The 18,413-nt window shown below is 45.1% G+C and overlaps 1 protein-coding gene across 2 annotated transcripts in view; it reads right to left on the bottom strand.

Annotated features, from left to right (window-relative positions):
- carm1 (coactivator-associated arginine methyltransferase 1) overlaps positions 1–18,413 on the bottom strand; it is a gene marked incomplete at its 5' end in the record, with an annotated part of 73,954 nt that overhangs the window by 36,077 nt on the left and 19,464 nt on the right. For both annotated transcript variants that reach the window (XM_083650276.1, XM_083650275.1), the window contains 6 exons: positions 67–204; positions 3,388–3,477; positions 6,214–6,299; positions 8,779–8,860; positions 10,943–11,033; positions 17,186–17,363. In XM_083650276.1, the coding sequence (XP_083506402.1) occupies positions 67–204; positions 3,388–3,477; positions 6,214–6,299; positions 8,779–8,860; positions 10,943–11,033; positions 17,186–17,363 (665 nt within the window). The remainder of the gene's footprint in view (positions 1–66; positions 205–3,387; positions 3,478–6,213; positions 6,300–8,778; positions 8,861–10,942; positions 11,034–17,185; positions 17,364–18,413) is intronic.

The raw sequence follows: 18,413 nt of genomic DNA, 5'->3' as shown, positions 1-18,413 counted from the left end.
TGATGCACAGTGTCAACTAGACGAGTCTGTGAAACCCCTATTGCACTGTGGGTCCAAAAGTCCTACCTCTTATTGGCCACTAGGAGTGCTGTGCCAGACAGTGTGTCCCCCGCCTTAGTGAAGAGGGGTGACTGCAGCAGACAGCGCACCTGGTACCAGTGGGTGAGGGGCTCTGTAGGTGCAGTGGACAGCCACACAGTCATTCTGGAGGTTGGAGAGGAGAGAGACAGGGATGTTACTCAAAGAAGCAAGACTTTTACTACCCCATAGCACAAAATAGAGAGCCAAAGGCACGCCCACTTTCCGGGTTAGGCATACGAATTAAAGACCCTGGAAACTCAAAATAAATATGCATTTTGAGTTCTTCACACCACAGGAACATATGTTAATAAACCACCAGCCAGATTTGAACAATGATGAACGTTGCAAAGTATATAAATGTAGGTACATAGTTAGAAGGTGTTTGTGGATTTCGGTTTCCAGGGTCTTTAAGGGATTTCATCCGCCATTTTTTTTCCCACAGACATTTCGTAAAATGCTTAATAGTTTTACTTGGTCAAACTAGGGCTACATGATTAAATGTATCATGCAATAAAACAAGCGCTCCTACTTCCGGGCACTAAAGCTGGAGTTATGCTTGAAGATCGCGAGTCTCCATGCAGAAAAGTGACGTCAAATCAGCAGACGCCTCCGCAAGGATTCTGCGCGGCCAGTTTTCGCCTGGCCGTGCACACCCCGAATTCTGTAACTACGTGGACGTGGCTGGGCCGACAAAGTGGAGTTTTCTAAACTCCCGCGAGAAGAAACCGCACAGAGTATAAAAGCTCCACACGTTTCCTCGTCAGGATTCCGTGTCTCTCATTTCCGTGTGACAGTCCAAACATCCAGAATCCAGCTTCAGAAGAGAGGCAGACCTCCGCGGATGTACAGTGAAGTGAGAAACGGCCCATTGAAAAGTGACAATGAAACGAGCGTATCAGCACATTCATAGAATCATTAAACTTGTTTTTAGGCATTTCAATTCTCAGCCCTGACAGCCTACTTTGTGCTGATCTCTGCGCGCTGTAAAATGAGGGATTTAGGAAGCGCTACTCAATGCCCTCTCACAACTTTCAAAACGTTGCATTACCTGGTCTCTACAATCAGCAGCAAACAAACATTACCTGGTCTCTACAATCAGCAGCAAACAAACATTACCTGGTCTCTACAATCAGCAGCAAACAAACATTACCTGGTCTCTACAATCAGCAGCAAACAAACATTACCTGGTCTCTACAATCAGCAGCAAACATTACCTGGTCTCTACAATCAGCAGCAAACAAACATTACCTGGTCTCTACAATCAGCAGCAAACAAATGTGGAGACAGAATTGTGGAGAAGATATGATGTTGTGACGACGACAGATTTATCGTCCAGCCCAACTATGGAACCATGGCTTCAACATGAAAAGTGCTGCCCGGAGGGTCACTCGAGGAGACTTTAGCACGGGTACTGAAGGAGACTCTTACCTCCTCCTTAACACATTGAGTGCCAAGGACGTCTGTGCACGTCCTAAAAAAAAGTAACGTTCAGTGCCAAGGACGTCTGTGCACGTCCTAAAATCATAATTCATATTATTCCATAATTCTGCTGTTTAAGGTCGTACCCAGCCAGTGAGCATGAATCCCTTCAAGGGATCACACGGCGCCACCTTAAACATCGTCACAGGAGCTGCTCCACCCACCTCAGATCCTTTACTTTGTACAGGAGACAGCGGAGAAAGCCGTGATGAAAGTGGAAACCGATGCATGCTTTCTGCCAGAGCCGTATATATTGCTCTGTCTACAGCGAGAGTGGGCTCGGCTGCATCCGCGCTCACAACTGAGCTCTTATGCTTCTATCTATCTCCACACGATTTCCTAGAAAGCCAGCATCCGAAGCCGAACGGGCCAAGCCTTTTCGTTCAGTCGCGTTTGCCAGCGCGCATCATTTCCTTGATGGGCGCTGGGATCTGTCCGGGGCAAAAACGGAGTCGAGAAAGCAAACTCTGTGCGTGTGGGAGGAGCCCGCAGCTCAGAGGTGGAGAGGGGGGGGGGGGGGGGGGGGAGGGGTGTGTGGCTGCACAGAAACCACACCACACGCCACCACATCAGAAAACACCAGCCAGAGTCAGTGAATGTGCTCGAAATTAGAGTGCAAAAGGTATTCATAAAAGGGGCTATATCTTGGAAAGTAAAAAAAAACGACAGAAAACCCTTGAAAGTGCACTTTTTTGAGAGGCTGTAATTTCATAATGGAACTGTCTAGAAACAAAATTTCTTCTTTGGAAGAAGCAGGAGTGTTCAATGTTTCATTAAAGTCCAGCCCCGTTAATATAGCCATAATAGAAAAAATTCTATAGCTGTTTTCAACTGAATGGAAGTGAATCTGGCACAGGCTCCAGACAATTTTACTGAAGCGCTGTGGCACTCAATGTGTTAACTATGCCATTTAGCCAAATTAGTATGATGATAATAATAACAACAACAACCACCGAATAATAACAGCAGTAACAATAGCATGAAAAATCTTTTTACATCAATATGTTTCAATAATGAAATAGAATAATAAAAGTAGATAATTAAAATATGTTTTTGTTTTGTTTTTCATATCAGGTAAATGAGCAACCTCAGCGCATGCAATAAACACTGGAAAAAATTGTGAGGGAATCGTGATCTCAATTCAGAGAAAGAAAATTGTGATTCTCATTTTTTCTAGAAACGTGCAACCCTAGGTCAAACCAAGCGATTCAGCTATTAGGCCAGTTATATGAAAAAAGCACCTAACCCTGCCTGGCCTGAATAAAATGATACAAAAGGGTTTTCAATGGATTCTGGTAATATTGGGCATGTTAAATTACATACTAAAATCTAGGAAAATCTGTCTTCAGGAAAGGGGTCATTTTCAAGATGGCGGCTGCCAGTAGCTTAAAATGTCTATATATCAATTATTATTGAACCTAGAAGGGTGGTTTTGGTGTCTACCCCGAGGTTCTAGGGCTCAAGGAATACAACTGAATCAGTTAATTATTTATTAACAAATCCAAATGGGGTCCCAAGAGGGGGCCCAAAATTCTGGTGAATAGGGTAACATTTTTAACTAGTAGATATCATCATGAAACGTCCCCAGTTGATTACTTAGATTGATTAGGACAATATATGTTTGTATTACACGTGTTTTTTTTTTAAATGTTATGTTCTCCCATATTTCTTGTAAACATTATTGAATATTTTTCACATTTAAAGTAAACGCTGGGGTAGTGTGGACGTAAGGCGGAAGCATAGAAAAAGCTATGTGGTTTCAAACTAAAACAGGTTCGTGTGGATGTGATCTGTAGATGTGATCTGTAGATGGACTGGCTCACTTACACTGAACCTATGAACGCCACGTCAAACCAGAAGGCCAGGCCGTGCACCAGGCCTGAGTGCATCATGTGGAACTTAAAGGGGATCTCTATCCTGCAACACAGAAGACAAACACATGAACACATGTGATGACACACTGATCGCCTTCAGGCAGGAGATCATAATCATGACGTCAGTCTGAGAGGATTTCCTTCATATTTAGAATGTCATCTTTTCCAATTTATTTTCAGTATTTATTAGGATTCTGCTGTATAGTGATAAATGATTTCAGATCTAGGAGAATATAGATTTAGGTGTACACTAGGTGGAGGTAGAGAGCTGCAGGGAAAGAGTGACACAACCACATTACACAAGGGTAATGTCTTCCATAAAATGCTGTCAAGCAGAGATACAAGAGAGACGTGTGGCGAGAGCTTAACATTTACCCTTAAATAAAGACCAATAAATTCATATTTAAAAGTTAGAACAAAATCCGGGCCAAGTGAGCCTGCTCCCTGAGCGAAGCAACATGACCCTGTTCTCTGAGGGTTCGCTGAGGACACTGTTACAGCACCCCCTAGTCTCAAATGGTAAATGGACTGAATTTATACAGCGCTTTTTTCCAAAGCGCTTTACAATGTTCCTACATTCACCCATTCACACACCGAAGGCGGCCAGCTGCTACGCAGGGTTCTGGCACAGCCATCGGGAGCAATTTGTGGTTCAGCGTCTTGCCCAAGGACACTTCGACATGCGGATTGGAGGAGCCGGGGATCGAACCACCGACCTTCCGATTGGTGGACGACCTGCTCTACCTCCTGAGCCACAGCCGCCCCTTAAGGTGAAAACACACCGCAAGCGTCTCCTGCACGTAAGCTGCACGGCGCGACCTTGTGCGCAGTCAGTTTACATTAGGACACCATGTTAACACATCTGTCAGCGCAGCACACAGCTCTGTGGACGCTCAGGGTGCACAGGATAGCCTAGATTTCTATTTTTGTGCATGGACCTCTGTGCCCGTGAGCAACTCTGTCAAGCTGAACAGATCAGATCAGGGCAGACAGGAACTCCAAAATCGGACATTCGTCAAATAAAACCAATTTCAAAGTAAAATAATGTTTATTTACATTGCTGATTGCCCCTTTGTAAATGTGAAAAGAGAGAGAGAGCAGTTGGAGAGGGGGAGCGGCTTCTAGGGGCTCGTTGCCTGCGGAGCAACAAGTAGAGAGCTAGGACTCGCCTTCTCTCTACAACAGCACTGGGAAAACGGGAGGAGAACAGACTTAAATATGATGCAATTGCATTTTATAACACCGAAGGTAGCCATTAACTGTTATCCCAAACATATTACTTTATATATTTATGTCGTTATTTACTACCCATGATAACGAAGACAGTAGATCTGGGGCAAAATATATAGCGGACGAGCAGAGCGCGCAAAGTGAGCTGCGCTCTCTGTGTGGACACTTTAAGCACCTTCTGCGCTGCGCGGCACATGCGCGCAGGTTCTGCGTACCGGTGTGTCCCCAGCGTTAGTCTCAGGAAGTAGTATAACAAGATATGATCTAATAATAATAATTGCCTATGTAAATATATATTCTTATAATTCATCAGGTCTATGTAAATATAAATCTCACCACAGACGGGAAGCGGACGCACCGGAGTCTGATTAGCAGGCCGTGAGAGGCTGGCTGGCCGTGTGCAGAGACATTTTATTATGATAGTCACTAGGGCCGTTAGTCACTAGGGCCGTTAGTCACTAGGGCCGTTAGTCACTAGGGCTGTTAGTCACTAGGGCCGTTAGTCACTAGGGCTGTTAGTCACTAGGGCTGTTAGTCACTAGGGCTGTTAGTCACTAGGGCTGTTCAATCAAATCCATAAAGCATTATATAAATCGCAATATTTTTTCCACGATACTGTATCGATATTTCAGAAAAATATCACGATATATCGCTGCATCAATTTTTTGCACAGCCGTGTGTTCAGTGACACAATAAGAATACTTAAATGCACGTTTTATTTCAGTGTGTTCAGTATATTGTGCAATCTATCTATCTATATCTTATTACGGTATATTTTTGGCTGATTGCCCTAAGGCTGAGGCTATAGTTCAGTGATGACATCACTGATGATGTCATCAGTCATCGGGGAAAGATACGAACTGTGAGTTACTTTGACCTAGACAAGAGTTAAACTCGATAAGTGACGCATACAATAAACTTGAATGAATGATGTAGCGAGAGACTGTAATTTTACACTAGCCGCTAACCTAGAACTAATTGTATGCTAGGCTGGGGAGCAGTCATGATAACAATTCCTAGACATTAAATATTTACCAGCAAGGTTTCTATAACAATTAGTGAGCACGTTTAGCCCTGGTTCACACAGGATGCCGAACGTAGCAGAGCAGAAGCTTGAGGCAGGCTCAAGCTGAACTGACGCCTAACCGTTCACGCAAGAAGCCTTCTCTTTTCCTCTCAGCAGTGTCTTGCACCCACCCACAACTCCTATTGACTTCATGCATGGCAGCTTCAAGCTTGGAAAATAGGACTGAATCCTGAACGATCGCTTGAACAAGGCGTGAGCGTGGCTTCAGCGTGGCACGTGTGAACAGCTTTGCCTGTTAACAAGGACGCCTGAATGAAACTGCGGCGTCCTGTGTGAACGGGGGCTTAGGTCCCTTTTGTAACACACACACACACACACACACACACACACACACACACACACACACACACACACACACACACACACACACACACACACACACACACACACACACACACACACACACACACACACACACACACACACACACACACACACACACACACACACACACACACCTACCTGTAGAGATCCTCTTCTTTGGTGTCCAGGAAGTTGACTGTGTATTTGACCGACTTGGCCATCAGAATACGGATATCAAACGTGTCCTGTGGAGGGAGAGAGCAGTTCAGCATACAGGACAAAAACATACAGGACAAAAACATACAGGACAAAAACATAGCAAACATTGCAATACTCAAGATCCCTCCTCTCCTCTGGATCCACAACCTCCAGAGCAATAGACCAGATCATCAACCATCATCACCAACACCGGTGTCTTCAGTCTAGAGCCTTGACCCATATATCGGTTCGCCGATATTATCGGCCGATATTGGCCGATTACCGATATATCTGGTCGCCATTGGCGCTTGGCGGGTTTTTAATTTGGGGCCCTGTGTGGGCGGGGGAACAAAAAAGAAAAGAGAATCCTATTGCTACATAGCAGCCCCACATATGAATGCAAAGTGGTCTCTAACCTGCACCATGCTGTTTAAAGGAGAATTTCGGTTTTTTTTAACCTGGACCCATCTCCTGGCAATAATTATGATTTGGCCACTCACCCAGCGATGTCCGCGGCATTTCTGGCCGTCCTAGCGTTGTTTTGAGATCAATAGCGTCCAAGTCAGTTGTAAAATGGAGCTGATTTGGGGCCAAGTGTGAGCCTGTCTTTCCTGCATCTAAATAGCTATTTTTATTCCCGTTTTCACCACATATCGTCATAATGTGATCCCTCAACATCCACCAGAGTGATATTTCGCCCCAGGCCATTTCCTGGAGTCTCCCAGGGATCAAATTGCCTCAAACGTGATCTCGGTCACCAAGTCTCGTAAAGTCCCGCGATACTTTCCTGCCGACTGGCCAACTACAGGTAGGACGATTTGCGGTGGTGGTTTTAGCGTGGGGGCGGCTTTAGCTCAGGAGGTAGAGCGGGTCAGCCAATGACGCAAGGGTTGGCGGTTCTATCCCCGCTCCCTCCCAGCTGTTAATCGTTGTGTCCCTGGGCAAGACACTTAACCCTCCTTGCCTGGTATGATTGGTATGATTGGTATGAATGTAAGACATGGATGGTATGATTGGTATGATTGGTATGAATGTTGACATGAATGATGATGGTGGTTCGGAGGGACCGTTGAGCGCCAACGTGTGGCTGCCACGCTTCTGAACCACCGGTACGAATGGTGTGAACGAATAATGATTCTGTGTAAGCGCTTTGAGCCTTGGAAAGGCGCTATATAAATCCAATCATTATTATTATTATTATTATTATAGCGTAACCTATGTGGGGTTTGGCGTAACCTATGTGGGATTCGAAATAACGAAGGTTATGCCTTGGTGACCGAGATCACGTTTGAGGCAATTTGATCCCTGTGAGAGTCCAGGAAATGGCCTGGGGCGAAATATCACTCTGGTGGATGTTGAGGGATCAGATTATGACGATATGTGGTGAAAACGGGAATAAAAATAGCTATTTAGATGCAGGAAAGACAGGCTCACACTTGGCCCCAAATCAGCTCCATTTTACAACTGACTTGGACGCTATTGATCTCAAAACAATGCTAGGACGGCCAGAAACGCCACGGACATCGCTGGGTGAGTGGCCAAATCATAATTATTGCCAGGAGATGGGTCCAGGTTAAAAAAAAACAAAATTCTCCTTTAAGTCGGATACATTTTAAAGCCTTTATCGGTCGATATGGATGATGTGTCTTACTTGCTCCTCAGCTGGAAGAAAGTTTGGCCACCATCCCACAAGCACTGGGTAGAAGAGCTAATGTTCCATCTCAAACACACTGTCTGAGGCTCCACCCACATCTCAAACACACTGTCTGAGGCTCCACCCACATCTCAAACACACTGTCCGAGGCTCCACCCACATCTCAAACACACTGTCTGAGGCTCCACCCACATCTCAAACACTGTCTGAGGCTCCACCCACATCTTAAACACACTGTCCGAGGCTCCACCCACATCTCAAACACACTGTCCGAGGCTCCACCCACATATCAAACACTGTCCGAGGCTCCACCCACATCTCAACCACACTGTCCGAGGCTCCACCCACATCTCAAACACACTGTCCGAGGCTCCACCCACATCTCAAACACACTGTCTGAGGCTCCACCCACATCTCAAACACACTGTCTGAGGCTCCACCCACATCTCAAACACACTGTCTGAGGCTCCACCCACATCTCAAACACACTGTCTGAGGCTCCACCCACATCTCAAACACACTGTCCGAGGCTCCACCCACATCTGTCTGAGGCTCCCCCCAGAGGTACCACAACGTCTGGCAACCGTTTCTATCTTATTTTGAGAGCAAGTTCCCACTAAGTACGGCAATGTACCTGCTGCTGCACACACACCCTTTTCCCCTCCCTATGCTTTTGGTTTTATCCATTATTTGTATATTTGTCCTGTCCAATTTAATTTGTATTTTATTTTGTTTTATTTTAATTGTTTTGATTAAGTGCCAATTTGTTTCTATCTATATTCATTTTAAGTACTGAGTAGTGAGTACCATGTGAAAATCAATAAAAATATTTGAATAATAATACGCGTGTGTGTGTGTGGTGGGTTACATACCACGATGGGCTGGCGGAAATATTCATCCACCGCTGCCCCCCGCAGGGCAGACAGGTCTACACCGTGGAAGGAGGGCTGGTACCTAAAGGTGAGGTGAGATGGGAAGAGAAGAGAAGGGGATATAACCATACAGCAAGTGCAGGTAGATTCAGTGCTGTCACATTTAGCAGCATCCACAATGATTTCAAATCTCTTGACAGAAAAGACTTTACATGACAGACAATCCAGCTTGACTTTTGAAAGTGGAACCTGAAAACGGCAGCGATGGTTGCAATTTTACGGTATATCTTCAACATGACATGCAGGGACTTCTACTGTGTTCAAGACAACTCGGACCTCTGAAGCTCAACTCGGAATTTCCGACTATCAAACTGGTAAGAAATCCAATTATTACACAAGTAAAAGTGTTAAGAGCTAAATGCTGCTTTACAAATTCAAATACTTGATACAACCTGTCAACCTTGATCCCAATTTACATACCTGTATTAGTCTAATTAAATTAGTTTAAAGACAGAAAACATTTTGACTAAAGTCATTTCTATCAAGGATAGAAATGACTCAAATATGACTAAAACGAATAAGCATTTTCATCCAAAGACTAAGACTAAATCTAAAATAGCTGCCAAACTTAACACTGTATGGACCCCCACTAAAAACATGCAGAAGATCGTCATCTGACCGGCAGCGACGGCAACGAACTGAAGTTGGTCCCCGGGCGCTGTACACTAAAGAAAGCTGCCCACTGCTCCTGGCTGCGTGATTTCTAACCCCACATAGGATAAACAATAACCACGCCCTGTGGCGCCAGGATTGGCCAGGAGCATTGAAGCTTGGGACTAAAGCACCTGGGGTTTTTCATCTTTTAAAATAAAGATGTTTAAAAAACTATTGCTTGTTACATTTTCAGTGCTGTACCTTTTCTCTGGGTAAGAATTGAGCTTGAAATTAACGATATGATACATTATATTATATGAGCTATGAACACAACACGGTTTATATTATTGCATGTTTTTGTAGATTGTGTACATTGTGTAGATTACAATTATTATGCTTATTATTATTATTACTATGCTAAGGAAGGTAGGTGACCATAATTCATTTCAATGTCCGCTCTCGAAATCGCTGTCCGTTCTCAAGAGCTATTCAGTTTGTTTATGAAATCGCTGGGCTGCGTGCCCTCCAGTGTTGCTCCTGGCCAATCCCGGCGCCACAGGGCGTGGTTATTGCTTATCCTATGTGGGGTTAGAAATCACGCCACCTGGCTGCCCCCTGGAGTGCATGCGGTGTGTGTGACAATAAAGACGGGCTTGTCCGTCGCTTTGTTTGTTTGTTTGTTAAAGCAAAAAACAAACAAAACTTCTGAGTGACATTTTTCCAGGCCTGTTTTAACTATTTCAGGCTTTTTAAAGAATCCGCCTTTTTTCCATCATGCGGTCGCTTCCCAAAGGTTTTCATATTTAAAAAAAGCGGAATGTGTGTAGTACATATGACTCACTTCACTCTCAAGTTCCCAAATACCCAGTAATGATGCAGGCTGAATCGGTATGTTATAGGTTCCAACATAGACATAGGCAAATGAGGGCTATAATAAATCATAATTAATAAATGTTGTATAAATGTTGTTGTTGCTATTTTTATAAAGTCAACCAGAATTTTTCAAAATAAAAGCTTTCATTAAAACGCAATACAATATTGAAATAAAGTAATATACATAGGGGCTTTAATTTGTGTACTTTTCACATTTCATATCTGACTTCAATTGACTAAAATCAGTCATAATGACTGAGAACTTTAATCCCTCCGCATAGCCTCCCTTCTGTCAAAAAAGAAAGAAATCATCATCCCTTGGCCATTTCCTAGACCTAGACAATGTGCACATGTATTGGAGGAGTCTAGACCTAGACAATGTGCACATGTATTGGAGGAGTCTAGACCTAGACAATGTGCACATGTATTGGAGGAGTCTAGACCTAGACAATGTGCACATGTATTGGAGGAGTCTAGACCTAGACAATGTGCACATGCCTTGGAGGAGTCTAGACCTAGACAATGTGCACATGTATTGGAGGAGTCTAGACCTAGACAATGTGCACATGTATTGGAGGAGTCTAGCCATTCAGATGTGTAGAGACAAGGTTTTTTAAGATATAAAAGACTTCCTCACCAGAAGTTGGCCTTGGTGAACTGCTCCATGTACAGCTGTTCATCTGTGAAGGGGGCCAGGTGGACGTCACCGATAGTGGGGAACATTTTACCTGGAAAGCACAAACAGGGAAGAGGCTGATTAACAAAACTGGAATGTGTTGGCAGACTGTGGAATTCCTCATAAAGCACCTCCAGGATATTTGGTTGAATCCACTGATCCACTCAAGACCCGTTTCCTCTTACCACTGTTTAATCCTGGCGACTATGACATGACAAAAACTCACGATGATGACTATGACATGATCATAGCGAGAAAGGTGGCAGAGGGAATCTGAGGATTACAGGGGTTCCCACATGTTTTGGGTCCAGCGAGCCCTTACAGGGGAGAACATTTTCCAAGAACCCCCTCATAATCGTAACACACATTTGTACTCTTAGATGCGATGAACAATTTGTATTCTAAAACTATTCAACCTAAATATTTCAAACCCGTTCCATAATGACTAGAAAGCACTCAGTTCTAGCATGCTCACCTGCTTTGGGCATGTGCAGTTGAGTAAACCTAGTGCCCTGGGCCGTGTAACCCCGGTAGGCTTGCCGCGATATTAGGTGTTACCGGTGTTACACGGTGGGGAGCCTTACACCGATTACATAACATGCCCACCGGTAACACCTTCAACTCCACCCGCTCGTGACAGTTTCAGCATGCGCTCAGCTGCGCTGGTGTATAGTACAAGCGCTCCCTCCTATCCCGGCTGTCTGAGTGTGGCTGTACTGTTCCTCGTATCTCTCTGGTTAGACATACCAGCAAGTAACTTTAGTTCACATGTTGTGAACACAATCCCCCCTCATAGACATGTAGGTAAGACCCTTATCTAAGCCTGTGTGTATTCTCTTACCACTGCCATTTCTGGAAATGTGGTTTTAACAGAGAAAAATCTCCGCTAGGATTGATGCTAATATGTTAGCTAAACCTCCGCTAACATTGATGACTTAGCTGTGATAAAAGCACATGCTGATGCTACTCAGCTATCGTCATTGCCTGGCTTACTGCTGCTTGCTGGTCACGTTAATCCCATGGCCAGAAGAAATCACCAGATTTGTGGCTAATGAAGTTAGTTTCTTTTCTCCAGGAGGAGATCTGTCCCCAGTGTTTAACGTTATGTGAGGCTGACAGACAGCGCTCACAACAGCGCGCAGCAGCAGGGATGGGAGGGGCTGACTGACTGGGGAGTGGGGGAGAAACATGGAGTAGAAAGGAATGTGTGCAAAGTAGCCTAATTTATAGACCGACAAACGTAACCGCTCCAAACTATTCTCTGTGGTTAACCTGACATCCCTACCACGCTTGCATTGGTGACTATCTTGACGGGTGTGACTGAGAGCAGTTAAATTAAAACTCCGGACCGTGAGGACTGCTGAGCAGCTCTGGAGTCTGTTTTTTGTTTTTTTACACGGTGTAACCGGTAACACCGGTGCTGAGACGTGTTTATTACCCGGTGGGAACATCCCTAAACCCCGGTGCCCTGGCTTCTTTCAATCATGGCCACCTAATCATCCCTCATTACTTAATTGGCACATTCAGTCCTCACCTCTCCACCGTGATAGGCTGATGTGTGGTGAGCGTTCTGGAGCTAACTGGCTGCCATGCATCACCCAGGTGGGTGCTACACATGAGTGGATGGATGAGTTGAGTTCATCTCCCCTGATATCTGAAGCGCTTTTAGGATCTAGAAAGGTGCTATATTAATCCAGTGTAGCAAATTAGCCAGGGGCAAGGGCAAAAATGCCCCCCGAGAAATCTCAGAATGCCCCTAAAAACCGTGATCGACGGGGGGAAATTGACCCCAAGATCTAGATTTTTAGTTATAAATTTTGATATTTTCATTAAAGCCACAATCGGTAACTTTTTCACCTTAATATAACAGCTTTTTAGTCATTGAGGATGGTAGAGTGACTTGTAACAGGGAGAATGTCACCTCTATTGGTCACACACCGCCCTCCAAAGGCCTCTCCTGGGACTAAGCAGTTTGGTGCCTGCGTCCCGGAGGCAAGATGTGCATATGCGCTCTACAGCGGGAGCCTTGTGTTCCTGGAAACAAGGAAGTAGCTCGATTCGGATTTGCTACGAAAATGACGTTTCACGGAACTATGGATTATTATTTCATCACGTGGTGAGTACCCGATGTCACAACATGTACATAGAGCTTTCTGCCGCTGTGTTTCGTTGACTTTGAACGGCGATATCGATATCGATACTTAGGGATGGGTACCGAACTCGGTACTTTTACAGGCACCGACCGAAAGTGGGCGGTACTACCGAGTATCAGTTCACATGACATGAAACGGTACCTCATTTCGGTACTTTTTTTTTTTCTATTATAATTTAAAAATGTCGGTACTTGAACGCATCTCAGTGATACAAAGACAGCGAGCGAGATAGAAATTCCGACGCAAACTTGAAGGCAACACACACGAGGGTGGGTTACGTCATCACGTCACTGCCAAAACAAGCTGAAGAGAAGAAGATGGCCTCTCGCTTGCGGTCCACTTCACAAAGATAGACTCAGACAACGCTCGCTGTAACATTTGCGATGCGAAGTGCAAAGCTGGCCAGGGGAACACCTCTAACTTGAGGAAACACTTGGTCAAGCATAAAATCTTTTTAAATGCGGAAGACTGTAAAGTGTTCGATAGCCTGAGGGTGGACGCTGCATCCACCAGCAGCAAAGCACCTACAGCCAGCAGCTCCTCTGCTTCGTTAGCTGAAACGGACAGCGACGACGACAAAACTTCAAGTGTCGCAAGTGAGGCGTCGACTTTTTTTTTTTAATTTTTTTTTTTTAAACATTTAATTAGCTAACGTTAGCTGGATAGTTGTAGCTTATAGCTTAGCATGTTTAGTAGCGTAACTAGCGTTGCTAACGTTATTATTATCCTCAGTTCGTGTCACCGTGAGACGTTCAACGTTACACTCTTGCTTTCTTTGCTAGGCCACCGTGTGAGAGTCGCACAGGAGACACCCTTCACCCTGGCGAAGAAAGCAGCTTTACCCCGGCAGAAAGTAAATGAGTGCCACAGGGCAGTGACTGCCTTCATTGTAAAAGGCATGTTGCCCTTCGCAACGGTGGAGTCTCCATGGTTCAGGTAAATTATTTATTTATGTATAAATGGGTGATAATGTGTGTGTGTGTGTGTGTGATATTCATAGAGTAAGCTAAGTTACTAACAATAGTTATTTTTATTGTCTATATATAGGGAGATGACAGGGACCCTGAACCCAAAATACTCCCCTCCCTCCAGAGACCTTCTCACAAACACACTTATCCCAGCTTGGTATCGTGTTGAGAAGAAGAATGTGAAGGAGGAACTCAGGGCAGTTGACCATATTGCAGTGACCGCTGATGGATGGAGCAGTGTGGCACAAGACCATTACCTGCGACAAGTAAACTCTTGGTTTGGGAGGGAAGAGGGAGGGAGGGAGGGGTTTTATTTTGTTGGGTGCTGCTGCTAAACAAAAAAAAATCTAAATAAAGAACAATGTTGAAATTGAGAAGTTTGGACTTATTTGTTTTACAACTGTACATTTTTGTTGTTGCAAAAAAAAAAAATTTTTTTTTTTTTTTTTTTTACTCAAAAAAGTATCGAAAAAGGTACCGTTTTTGGTACCGTACCGAATTCCAGGTACCGGTACCGTACCGGTATCGATTCAAATGTGAACGGTACCCAACCCTATCGATACTATTGCACGCAGAGGGCGCAGTTTCTCCAATAGCAAAACTTGGAAAAGTTACTGATTGTGGCTTTAAATTAATTTTATTTACATTTCCATCTCTAACACAGATACACTCGGCACGTGCTGGTTGCCAGAAGAAGACGACAAAGAACACACAACACAACACTTTAGCAACTTTCTGCACTAATTACAATTATTTTTACAGTGCCCCCAAAATTTGGTAAATGCCCCCATTTTTTAGACAGTGGGGGCAAAATTCAACCTCAATTATTAATATTTTTTTCCTATAGACGGTTTTCATGGAATTGTGTGAGGCTGTGGTTTACAGTGATTTTACAACACGCTGCACGATAAATCAATTTTGAATCGTAATTCGAATTAATTGTACAATGTAAAAAAAGTGAAAATCGTCAAATCGATTTTCACTTTAACTAGGGTATTTACGGTACGGCGGCTCTCTCTCATGCACGCATGCTGCTTCCTCGTGCCTCCTCCCTGCTGTCAAGTCTCTCTGAAGGCCATGGCTAGTGGCTAAACTAAAGACAGCAGCACCTCCTCCCTGCTGTCAAGTCTCTCTGAAGGCCATGGCTAGTGGCTAAACTAAAGACAGCAGCACCTCCTCCCTGCTGTAAAGTCTCTCTGAAGGCCATGGCTAGTGGCTACTAAAGACAGCAGCACCTCCTCCCTGCTGTCAAGTCTCTCTGAAGGCCATGGCTAGTGGCTAAACTAAAGACAGCAGCACCTCCTCCCTGCTGTAAAGTCTCTCTGAAGGCCATGGCTAGTGGCTAAACTAAAGACAGCAGCACCTCCTCCCTGCTGTCAAGTCTCTCTGAAGGCCATGGCTAGTGGCTAAACTAAAGACAGCAGCACCTCCTCCCTGCTGTAAAGTCTCTCTGAAGGCCATGGCTAGTGGCTACTAAAGACAGCAGCACCTCCTCCCTGCTGTAAAGTCTCTCTGAAGGCCATGGCTAGTGGCTACTAAAGACAGCAGCACCTCCTCCCTGCTGTCAAGTCTCTCTGAAGGCCATGGCTAGTGGCTAAACTAAAGACAGCAGCACCTCCTCCCTGCTGTAAAGTCTCTCTGAAGGCCATGGCTAGTGGCTACTAAAGACAGCAGCACCTCCTCCCTGCTGTCAAGTCTCTCTGAAGGCCATGGCTAGTGGCTACTAAAGACAGCAGCACCTCCTCCCTGCTGTCAAGTCTCTCTGAAGGCCATGGCTAGTGGCTACTAAAGACAGCAGCACCTCCTCCCTGCTGTAAAGTCTCTCTGAAGGCCATGGCTAGTGGCTAAACTAAAGACAGCAGCACCTCCTCCCTGCTGTAAAGTCTCTCTGAAGGCCATGGCTAGTGGCTACTAAAGACAGCAGCACCTCCTCCCTGCTGTCAAGTCTCTCTGAAGGCCATGGCTAGTGGCTAAACTAAAGACAGCAGCACCTCCTCCCTGCTGTAAAGTCTCTCTGAAGGCCATGGCTAGTGGCTAAACTAAAGACAGCAGCACCTCATCCCTGCTGTCAAGTCTCTCTGAAGGCCATGGCTAGTGGCTAAACTAAAGACAGCAGCGCCACAAACGTATCTCAACACCTCCAAAAAAGCACACATCGGTCGGTGTGCGAGCAGCGTGTTGCACTGCAGGCTGCACAAGATAACGAGAGCCACACACACTTTTCACGAACACAGACGCTATCACCGGACGGTGAAATGTTGCCTTTCTTTATTGAACCTTTATTTATACAGGGGACTCTCACTGAGAGCAATGCTCTGTCTCTTTTTCAGGAGCGCCCTGTTCACATTCACACCTGGAAGCTGACCAGTACAACCACAGTCTGATCTGTTGGCCACTGATCAGCTCCACTGGAGCGGCTGGGGTTAAGGGCCTTGCTCATGGGCACATCAGTGGCGGTAATGAGGAAGGGGCAACTGCTGCCTTTTCACTTTCCCCGCCCAGCCTTTAGGACACCTCACAAAACCAGCGAGTAGCTTACAGCTTCTGGCTGTCACGTTAGCAGCCTCAGCCTGACTCAACCTGTCTGTCTGAATTTCCTCCTACTGCTGCTATCGCAGTTACCCGCATACCCGTGTCAAGAGACTGCAGGTTAGCCAGCAACAGCCAGGAAGTTAGGCATAGCAGCGCCAAGCTAAGACAGGAAGTGTGGCTGTTCTGCCTTCAGAGTAAAAGCATAAATTGTGTCACTTATGAGACAAAAAAATATTTTCTGAGCTCTGCAGGGAAATCGAAAATCGAATTTTGAGAGAAAGAATCTGAGATTTTAGGGCAAGAGTAGGGCTGTTCGCCAACGCTAACAGCTCTACTCTTGGGACTTATTACAAATTGCTTAATTTGAAACCTAGCTTATTTCCTGTCAGCTGTTGTATTAGCAAACACTGAAACAGGAAGTAAGCTAGGGTCAATTAAGAATGTTTATGTGGTGAAGTTAAAACCGTCTATTCTGTATAAATCCATTCAATTATTATCAAGTCCCTCCTCACTTGGACCCCCCATTCCTCCCTGTCCCCGGACCTCCTCACCGTTGGGTTTGAGGAACTTCTTGGCGTGCAGGTAGCTCTCGAGCATGCGCTCGTTAAAGAGCATGTAGCCCATGGGCTCTGAGATGATGATGTCCACCTGCTCGGGCAGCGATACCTCCTCCACCTTCCCCGGGATGACCACCACGCGATCCCCCAGATGGTTACTGTTCACCAGCACCTGGGGAGCAGAGGGCAAGCTGCTTATCACAGGTATCTGCAACCAGTATCGGTCTGATGAGCAAAATAACATTGGTTATTGGTATCGGCCTAAATTTTCATATTGAGAGGAAACAATGCTGTAAATCTATGATTTATGTTCAATGTGTAATGTAGTTTTATTTTTGTTTAAATGGATTTTTCTAAAATTGGTTTAGAAAAAAGTTATTCAGAAACTGGTATCCTCCCATGTGTTACGTCCTACTGGTGAGGCTCCAGCTGTCAGGTGAAAAGAAGCGGCTGGCTACTGCTCATGTCTTGGAGGAAGCATGGTGCTAGTTTCGGCTCTCCCCAGATTGGCAGAGGGTGGTGGAGCAGTGACCGGGCCGGCAGGGGGAATAATTGGCGAAGTACAATTGGGGAGAAAATGGGATAAAAATAAAAGAAGAAAAAAAGAAACCGGTATCGAAGTCAAAGTATCGCATCGGTATTGTAAAGATAGCCAGCCCTAGCTCGGTTGGTCGATTAGTTGGTCGATACACTCCAGTCCAACCAAATTCTCGGTCGGACAATCACTGGTGTTAATTTCATACGAGAAATGATTTGATAAGAAGAACGTTACGTGCCACTGAAGCAACACAGAGCATTTCTGCAAGCGCACAGAAACACAAGTGACAGAACAACAGGCTATCCAGGCTGAATGGAGAGCAAACAGCAGAATGACGAAATGAATAATTAAATGGGTCAGCTATCAAGGAACAGACTCGTATCAGCACACAGCCACCATCAGCTGTTAACGAGCTGTTAATGAGCTGCTAACATTACGTTATGTGATACTGGCCATCCTCAGAGATCAGTCAATGCTCCAACTCCGGTAACGTTAGACAAACTGTTATAAGATGTTCCTGGAGGGGGCGCCCTCGTAGCTCACCTGATAAGACTTAAGGCTTATGCCGTATGTCACTAATCACTATGTGCAACAGTAAGGATTCTCTCTTCACTTGGTCCTTGGGGAAGTGTGTGTGTGTGTGTGTGTGTGTGTGTGTGTGTGTGTGTGTGTGTGTGTGTGTGT

Source organism: Poromitra crassiceps, assembly GCF_964638095.1.
Source record: "Poromitra crassiceps genome assembly, chromosome: 13".
NCBI classification, from domain to species: Eukaryota; Metazoa; Chordata; class Actinopteri; order Beryciformes; family Melamphaidae; genus Poromitra; species Poromitra crassiceps.
The sequence above is the reverse complement of the archived record's forward strand: the minus strand, read 5'-3'. Positions and strand labels throughout refer to the sequence as shown.